Source organism: Zingiber officinale, chromosome 3A (genome assembly GCF_018446385.1).
Source record: "Zingiber officinale cultivar Zhangliang chromosome 3A, Zo_v1.1, whole genome shotgun sequence".
Classification (NCBI taxonomy): domain Eukaryota; kingdom Viridiplantae; phylum Streptophyta; class Magnoliopsida; order Zingiberales; family Zingiberaceae; genus Zingiber; species Zingiber officinale.
The window spans coordinates 148,547,639-148,556,758 of NC_055990.1; the positions used below are offsets into that span (position 1 = coordinate 148,547,639).

Here is a 9,120-nt window from a genome sequence, read left to right on the forward strand (position 1 = left end):
TATCGATCCTCCTTTGGACCGGGTCATCTGATGCAAGTATAATTGTAACCTCAAATTGGCCAAAAGTCACCATCATCGTCCCCACACACTTTTAGCAAGTAGTCAGTTATCAACGGATTTGCAATGTCTTTACCGCGAACCGTGTGCTGCCGACTAGATATATCATTATGGTGGATCTATTTACCCTCGTAAACTTTTTAGCAAAGCCTAAACTATAAATAGAGTTGGCTTGTCTTTACCATGAGTCATTTGCTGCTGACTAGAAAGATCATTAAAAGTAGATCTATTCACTTAAATCCTCACCCTCCTATCAAGACGTACATGCTCTCATGCTCAAGAAGTGTGCTCTCATGTAAATCCTCCCATCCCTCACTCACACATAATCACTTGTCTTACCCACCCACACAAGATGTATCAAAGCATACACACTCTCCTCTCCCCCTCCTCAGACGAGAATGCATATAGGCTCCGTGTGGCTCCATAGCTCTCACTCAGGCTCCATGCGGCTCCGTGTCTCAAGCCTCTAAGCAAATGATGCTCCTCATGTCTCAATGTTGCTGAAGGCTCTGCCCCAAGTCTCTATGCAACTCTACGTGTCTTAGATCTCTAAGGAAGGTAAACTTTACATGTCTACTTCTCTCTCCTTTGATTGCATACAAGGTGGTGCTAACACCACCAAACTAGCATCATCCACCTTGGTGTTGGTTTTTACAAACCAGCACCAAGGTGATACTGATTTGTAGAAATCAACACTAAGGTGGTGATGATTTGTAAAAATTAGCACCAAGGAGGTGTTGGTGGTGCTGACACTACCAAACGAGCATCATCCACCTTGGTGCTAATTTCTACAAACTAGAATGAAGGTGATGCTGGTCTTTAAAGACTAGCACAAATACCAGCTCCAACATGTTGGTGCTAGTTTTTAAAGACCAGCACGTTGGAAGAGTCTTTAAAAACTAGCTACAACATTGGAACTACTCTTTAAAGACCAGTACTAGCACTAAGTGGTGTTAGTTTGTAGAAATTAATACTTAGTTCGTGAACTAACACCAAATGATGCTCGTTTGTAGAAATCAACATCACCTTGATGTCGATTTTTACAAACCAATACCATAGCACCACCTTGGTGCTGGCTTCTACCACCTTGCATGCAATCAAAGGAGAGAGAAGAGAGTTATTGCATACAGATGAGAGACGTTAAAAAAATTAGATTTTGGCAACGTTAGATTGCCGACGTCGAATGTATATATATATACAACCGCTTATATATATATGGTGATAGATTTACTACAATGGGTAGAGATCAATTTACAACGAATGTATACCCTTGAAAAAAAACTCCTCTCATCTCCTACTCACTTGACGATCAAAACTGATCCTATGATTTACCTTCATTTACATAATTTGAGAATGTACTATGAAGAGCACCAATATGAGGATAATCATCTATTATCATATATACTTGATCCTGCCCGAAATTTGAGTTAGACGAAGGCCGGATGAGTTGTTACTAGTGTTGACGGAGAGACGACTAGGATACCCTTATCATATGTGCCCAAGAGAACAGACCCCCACGTGGCGCTGACGAATGGTGATAACTAAGCCGATGGTACTTGAATTCTGTGCGGACTCAGACAAGCACACGGAACGTTAGAGGTCAGAAACTAGGGAAAAAGTCCCCAGAGCAGATCCTCCGACGCTCAAGTCAGGTACTTTTTCCCTAGAAGAAAGGTGTACGAAGGAAAAGGAACTGTAGAGGACAAGTGCAAATGTGTGCGCACCTACTCAAGGGAGAGGACTTCCCTTTTTATATGACCGTGCTTATCTCTGGTGCTTGACCGATGTCAGAGAATATTGGACGTCAGGACTTGTTGGGTGATGGAGGACGCATAACACCCTCCCATAGACTGGAAGAAGGTTCCAGTCGTAGATGACCGTAGACTGTTGGAATATTCCCTGACATACAACAGTTATTCTCTGATAGGCGGTTACGATTCCCTGACCTTGTTATCACTTAGTGCATTCTATCCCACCCGGGTTCGACTAGGGGCAGCCCGGGATGATTTTTCGGGTATAACACCTGACTCGAGTCTTGATGAGCTGTGACGAGAGCCTCATCTTCTTGTTTGGATTGCTAAAGATCCGACCGGGAGTTGGCCTACTAAGAACACCAGGACTAGATATGTAGACCGAACTGAGAAACTTGACCAGTTGGAGTAGGTCAGACATTACCTCGGTTGCACATCATGTCTTAGATCTGGGATCCCGATTTGTAAGCACCTGACTGGGAATCCTGTGGCTGATGACGTTAAGCGGCCCACTTCTTTTTTTCCTAAGTACTAATTGTCATGTCCCCCTGACTTCTGACTGTCATATCCCCTTAATTTTTGACTACTACACTTCATTGATTTCTGACTGTCAAATTTTTTGACTTCCGATTATCTAGCCTTATCAGACCCTACTCATTATGCACCATATCAATACTAATCATGTTTCAATAGACTATAAACCGTTTGTTTAAACTTACCTCAATCTCATCCAGATTAGGCTTTAAAGAAACTCATATGTTGGGTATGATATAAAATTATTGTGCTCTCGATTAATTCAAGATGAACGAACACCAAAACGTCCAACTCCATTTAACAATATAATTGAAATATAATAACAAAAATTAAATACAAAATAGTGTAGATTGCATTAGTATCTTAAAAAAAAAAACAGAAGGAAATTGTAAGAGTCTACAGATGATAATGCGATTATGTTCGGAGAAGGATTTGTTTGACACAATGTGCGAGAATAAATCAGTTCAAGCCCAAATGATGTGGTCTAGTGAATCAATACTTTTAATTCGCGCAATTTGAATCTTCTTCCTATACAGAAACAGTCATCTTCTTCCCTATAAACAGAATATAAACTAATTTACAATCTTTTTTCTTCTTCTTCTTCTTTTTCATGCATCTTGAATTCTTTCGATACACAAACATGATTACGATACACATCATATATTTTACAAGCATATCTAATCTTTTCAGATGATTTTACAAGCTGCAGCTTCTCCTGATCTCTACAGATTTCACGAAGATCTTTAATCAAATAACTAATTCTCATCGACGGATATCGCTTCTCTTTGCTTCGCCAGCGCTGAGCAGTTGGATTCCAAGCTCGCCGGATACATGAAGAAGGCTCGGTCCCATGCGTAGCGGAAGGTGAGAGAGCCCGAGCTAGGGATCTCCCTTCCGTCGGCGACGAGGTACCCGCCGCCGCCCTCCTCCCGCCGGAACAACCTGGGATCGACGGGGACCGAGCTGGCGAAGCCCTCGCTTACGAGCACCACCCGCGAGACGGCGCAGCAGCACCCGTTCTCCACCTCCACCTCGAACACCGGGTCCATCGTCGCACCTCCCCTCCTCCGCCCTCTGTTCGTCTGCCGCACCCTAATGCTCGACACGTCGCACCGCTGCCTCTCCGCAGGCGAAACATCCAAGCACGAATCTCGAGAAGGAAGCGGCGCACAGGCGGCGAAGTAATGGAACAGGAGGGCGGCGGAGAGGAGCAGGAGGCGAGCGGAAGCCATTGCTCTCTCTGTCTGAGGTCGGTGGGAATGGAATTGTAGTTTCTCGCACTGTATTAAATATAGCAGAGGACTCGCTCCTTTTCCCTGACCTGTAGTTGGCACAGGAACATTGAATCACCCACCCATTACTTTACCACAGTTAATAATAAATATCCAATATCCAATGCCAACTAAATAAAATAAAATAATAATAATAATAATAAAAAACAAGGATAGGATTACAGATCAAGCATGGCTGCCGTATAACAAATTTAATTGATGGCTTTCTAAAAGAAAGCGGTTTAGCTTTGCTAACTTTAGACTTTCTGAAATCGCCGAGTGCTGTGGATGGAGGCTGGTGAAAGGTGAGATCCATAAGGATGATCGCAGGTCAAGTTGAATGTTTGGAATCAAGCAGCCATGTGTCGACCGTGGAGTAAGCTCTCCATGGTGGTGGTGAAAATATCTTCGGAGGATCATCTGACCAAACATTGTGAAGCTTTGGGCTTCCTTATGCACGCTGCCGCAGTTTTGTTCTCCTTTATGAATTATTGGCTAGTGGCTAGGACTTTCATGGATTATAATTATTGAGACCCTGCCATTGGCTGCTGAGTTAGGTCCTGCGGTAAAAATCTGTCTCATCAAATTTGAGGTGATTGAAAATACGCAGCCGACTCTTCCAGAATAACACGCGTCGAAGAACTCGTCGAGAGTTGTCCCAGTAAAACAAGAATGCCTATATCATCACATATAGAAGACGAAAAGAATTTAAAGCACACTTTAACTCTGAATCTGATTGTTAATCATGTTAAATTTCTTAGACTTAGCTTCTTCTTGAACTCACGTATCGAGTCCAACCTTCTCTTTTCTTATGGGCCAACTCGGCAGCCCATCTTGATAATCAAGGAATCAGTCCATGGATATGGTAATGTTGATTTTGCCCCTTCAAACAAGGCACCCGTTCAAGTGAGACGACAAAGAAGAATAAGGATCAAAGGATTGACTTCAACTCAAACGAGGACAAAATCAAATGGAGATGAATTTTGTATGAGCAGTTCTCGGTGAGATCAGTTTATCTGGACTACCCAAATAGCTAAGAAAGTTTTTCAGCTCATGCATCTGTTGTCTGTCCATTTAATTTCATATTCAATTTTAAAATAACTTGGAATATCTATATCAATTTCTTTATTACTATATCTAATATCAATTTCTCTATTACTATATCTAAAATTTAAGATAAATGATTAATTTTATTAAATTTAGATAATCATTTTTCATTACACACTACATTTTCATTTCCTAAATTTAGAGAATCATTATTCATCAAATCTAAATTTAAGGAATAGATAGGGTAACTAATGCAGAGTATTTTTAATTAACCCATCTAAAATTTAAAATAAAATTTTTAAATAGGATAATTAATATGGATCCTCTTACACTATTCTTATGAAATAACATGTCCTTATTTAATCAATTAATCACTTTTCAAAATTAATTTCCAATTGGTGGTACCCACAGGAGCTTTTTTTTGCTTGCACGACGACCTTCTGAATTCATTTTCAGAGGGGAAATCTCTAATGGGTTCAAAAAATCGGCACAAACATGGTGACAAGTTTGTATTTGGCGTATTTGGTTGCTAAAAGAATAAGATAGTCTTAAGAGGAAGAAGAAGACTAGTGAACAAAATTGTCAGAATCACAGTTCAGAGACCGCTCATCCAAGAAGCCTCATCCCCAAGAACAGATGCAATTATGTTCTATCAATTCTGCAAGCCAAATAGCTCCAATTGGGATAGATTCGAGTATCCAAATTATTTGAATATACACCTGGATGGGAGCCCATATTTTAAATACGTTTTCACTTTTAGATTCATCAAAATCATTTGAACAAACACTTTGATGGGAGCCCATAATTGGACTAAAGAGGTGTTTTGGAATTTTCAAGATTTCCAAGCGCATTTAAAATATTTTTATATGATTGTTAAACATTGCTGAAAAGAAAGAAATTAAAAAAAACAGATGTAGAGTTGCTCCATCAAACTCAGTGTAATTCCCTTGACTTTGCAACTCAATCTGAAATTGTTTTCCTTTGCAGTTGACTCAATGCCAAAGAACGCTTGCTTCCGATGACCAAACGCCGGTGGACAAGTTTGAACTGCAAAGTTTTAGCAGGTTGAAGTGTCTCTCGGTGCAACACAAACTGTGATGGATCCCTCCCACCCTACCCTACCCCAATTCTCCTTCATGGAGGGGTGGAGCTGGTCGCAGGGACCACTCTCCATCCATGGCGTCCTCTCTCTCCACACACATGATATGTTGTGGTGAGGTGAGTCACTTTATACATTCACTTAATTCTTTGTTTTCTTCCCCAAGGAACAAACAAGAACAAGACAGAAGAAAGCTGTGTTTAATCCCTTTCTTCAGCCTTTTCCTCCTCCACTTCTGTCTCTCCCCTACCCTTTCACCAATCCAAGGGCCACAAAACAGTCACAGGCCGACTGGAAACCCTGACCACAGTCCCACACTGCAATATTAAAAAAAGGACTAGCCTTTCAGAAGAGTGTGTGTGAGAGTAACTAAAATAGGAAGGGTCAAAGAACAAGGAGATAGGGATCGTTTTTGTTTCAGTTAGTTCCTCCTCCAGTCATCCTCTCGAGTGGTTGTGTGTTCACCTGCTTCTCTACTCCTCCCCTACTACTGGTAACAGCAAGTACAAGCACTAGCACTGTTGGTTGTAGCTCCAATGGACCATGAGTTTTTGGCTGACATTGATGATGAGTATGAAAAGTTGGTGATTCAGTTGAATCCTCCAAGGTAAGAGGGCCCTGCTTGCTTTGCTTCTTCTCTGCCCCTTAGGAATTGAATAGTGTTTTTTTTTTTCTTCTTCTTCTTCCCTCTCCGAGTCTGTGAGCCATCTAATCTCTCAGGGTCTCTGTGGACAACACTTCCAGCAGGCAAGCCACCTTGGTGCAGGTCAGCTGCTCGGTGTGGTTTCTCCCTTTGCGGGTGGGGGGGTTGTTTGATGTTTTCTCTGGGTTTGTGCTCTGAATTGCGCTTCCATGCAGGTAGGCAGTGCAAACAGGCAAGGAAGCTTGTTGGAGGTGGTGCAGGTTTTGACTGACCTCAACCTCACCATCACAAGGGCTTACATCTCCTCTGATGGAGAGTGGTTTATGGATGGTGCGCACCTTCTCTTCTCTTTTCTCTTCTACGCTACTCCTCTTTCACCCATCTTTCTCATTGCTTTCCCTGCGCTTCAAAATCAAATTGACGTTTGCAGTGTTCCATGTCGTGGACCAAAGTGGGAACAAAATTTACGATGGCGAAGTCATCGACCGCATTCAAAAGGTCCTTTCATTATCTTCCCCCAATGGGTTTTGTTTTGAAATGATGTTTGAACTTAAAGGAACGCTTTTTCTCACGGTAAATTCTCCATCTTGCAGTCATTAGCAGCAAGAGCATCAATCTCGCAGTCATCGCGAAGGTCTGTGGGAATACAAGCCTCATCGGAACATACTTCCATTGAACTAGTTGGCAGAGATCGACCAGGCCTGCTCTCTGAGATTTTTGCAGTTCTCTCGGACCTCAAGTGCAACATCGTTGCCGCTGAAGTATGGACACACAATTTGCGGATGGCATCAGTTATCTACATCACAGATGAAGAAAGCGGAGGGCCAATTGAAAACAGCGACCGGCTTGCGAATATCAAGCGCCTCCTCCGCTATATCCTTGTAGGAGACAGAGACAAAAGGAGCGCAAAGACTGCAATTTCTGTAGGAGTAACTCACACTCAGAGGAGACTACATCAGATGCTGTATGCTGATAGGGACTATGACAGGGGTGACACCGCCGGCGAGGACAGGAGCAAGCTAGTTGTGAATGTGGAGAATTGCACTGAGAAAGATTACTCCATGGTGAATATGAGGTGTGATGATCGGCCCAAGTTATTGTTCGACACAGTTTGTACTCTCACAGACATGGAGTATGTGGTGTTTCATGCAACTGTGATTGTCGAAGGGCCAGAAGCATATCAGGTTTTTGTCATCCTCACCGATTGTTATCAACAAACACTTCAGATTTCCTTTTGTTTTTTTTTTTAAAAACTATCTTGATTTAGGAATATTACATTCGACATGTCGATGGAAGCCCCATTAGTTCAGAAGGGGAGAGACAAAGACTAGTCCTTTGCTTGGAGGCTGCAATCAGAAGAAGGAATGCAGAGGTTGACTAAATTCTGAAATGAAAGTTTATGTGCTGCATCTATTGCTACTTTCGAACATGTTAAGCTTGTTAATTACAGATAGATTCCATCAAATCTAACATCTTCACACTTTCATGATTGTGAGTAGGGTGTGAGACTTGAACTTTGCTGCGAAGACAGAGTTGGCCTCTTGTCTGATGTAACTCGCATATTCAGAGAAAATGGACTTTCAGTCACACAGGCCGAGGTCACCACTCGGGGATCTCAAGCTGTCAATGTGTTCTACGTCACAGATTCTTCAGGGAATCCTGTTCACAGTCGAATGATCGAGGCAGTGAGGAACGAAATTGGGCAGGCGATTCTGCAAGTCAAGGATGAGATGCACGCAAAAGCTTCGGCAGAGGAGAGTGGGAGATTCTCATTGGGCGGTCTCTTCAGGTCCAGATCAGAGAAGTTGCTACATAACTTGGGGCTCAAAAGATCAAGCTCGTGAGATCAGTTTTCTCCTCACTGACCACCATCGACTTCTTCACTTTGGCCTGAGTGAATGCCGAGGATCTGTGGAAGAAGTCCATGTACTTGCAACTGTTGGCTGCTGTAAATGAAGTTGAGCCTAACCTTCTTTCTTCGAAGCAAATGAGACATTCAAAAGAAGCACTGCTTCAATCTTCCTACTTGCTGCAAAATGTACTCATTGCATGAAAGAATCTTTGACCTTGGCTTTCATGAGCAGTCATCATCTTTTCACTTGAAGAATACTTCAGATTCATGAAGATACCATTAATGAAGCATCTTTAATCTGATACAGTGATAACTTGTGTAATTTTCTCAAAGGCAAGCACAAAGCTTCTAACTTATCATGAACTAAAGCATCAAAATCTGCACAAAGTGATAAAAACATATGGACAAAGTGTGTGGGCCAACAATCTCTAGCTCACAGGAAGAGTCAAAGAATAAGACAACAGAATGCACACTAGGTTTTGTTTTTTAATATAAACTAGGGAGATAAGGAGAATCTTTACCATCAGAACGATGCCTTTGAATCACAGTAGAATGGGATCTGAAAGTTTAACTGAACAGTTAAAAATCCTGACGAGCTATAAACAAACCATATTATCTCAATAAATTTCTGGATTCTATGCTCAGTGACTCTTTGCCACATGCAATGGATACAACCTACATTGCTATGCCCCCCTGTTCTTCCATGTTTTGTGGAAACAGCCTCAAAGCATTCAAATGTTACTGATAAAGGGAAAGGATGACTTTGTTCATGACTTGAATCTCCTTTTAAGGAAGTTTTGCAACTTAAAGGGGTTCTGTAGGTAACAAATTTCATTGCAGAGACATCTGACAAATTGTTATGCATC

At 41.8% G+C, this 9,120-nt stretch overlaps 2 protein-coding genes across 3 annotated transcripts; one reads left to right on the top strand and one right to left on the bottom strand.

Moving 5' to 3' along the window:
• Positions 1 to 2,830: 2,830 nt before the first annotated feature.
• LOC122054122 lies at positions 2,831 to 3,623 on the bottom strand. The gene has a single exon (XM_042615948.1). The coding sequence runs from the start codon at positions 3,572 to 3,574 to the stop codon at positions 3,098 to 3,100; it is 477 nt and encodes a 158-aa protein (XP_042471882.1). The 5' UTR covers positions 3,575 to 3,623; the 3' UTR covers positions 2,831 to 3,097.
• A 2,326-nt stretch (positions 3,624 to 5,949) lies between these two features.
• On the top strand, positions 5,950 to 8,479 carry LOC122052746 (ACT domain-containing protein ACR4-like). Of its 2 annotated transcripts, none has more exons than XM_042614429.1 (7): positions 5,950 to 6,366; positions 6,480 to 6,537; positions 6,618 to 6,732; positions 6,833 to 6,900; positions 6,996 to 7,586; positions 7,670 to 7,774; positions 7,902 to 8,479. In XM_042614429.1, exons 1-7 carry the CDS (start codon positions 6,296 to 6,298, stop codon positions 8,244 to 8,246), a joined length of 1,353 nt encoding a protein of 450 aa, XP_042470363.1. In that variant the 5' UTR covers positions 5,950 to 6,295; the 3' UTR covers positions 8,247 to 8,479. The 2 variants fall into 2 exon arrangements, with proteins under 2 accessions (XP_042470363.1, XP_042470364.1); XM_042614430.1 differs by having other exon boundaries at positions 5,956 to 6,366; positions 6,480 to 6,525.
• The last annotated feature ends 641 nt before the right edge of the window (positions 8,480 to 9,120 follow it).

Coding starts and splice junctions, on each gene's coding strand:
- LOC122054122 (XM_042615948.1), bottom strand. CDS start 3,574: ATGGCTTCCGCTCGCCTCCTGCTCCTCTCCGCCGCCCTCCTGTTCCAT.
- LOC122052746 (XM_042614429.1), top strand. CDS start 6,296: ATGGACCATGAGTTTTTGGCTGACATTGATGATGAGTATGAAAAGTTG. Junction 7,587..7,669: donor AAGGGCCAGAAGCATATCAG/GTTTTTGTCATC, acceptor ATCTTGATTTAG/GAATATTACATTCGACATGT. Junction 7,775..7,901: donor TCAGAAGAAGGAATGCAGAG/GTTGACTAAATT, acceptor GATTGTGAGTAG/GGTGTGAGACTTGAACTTTG.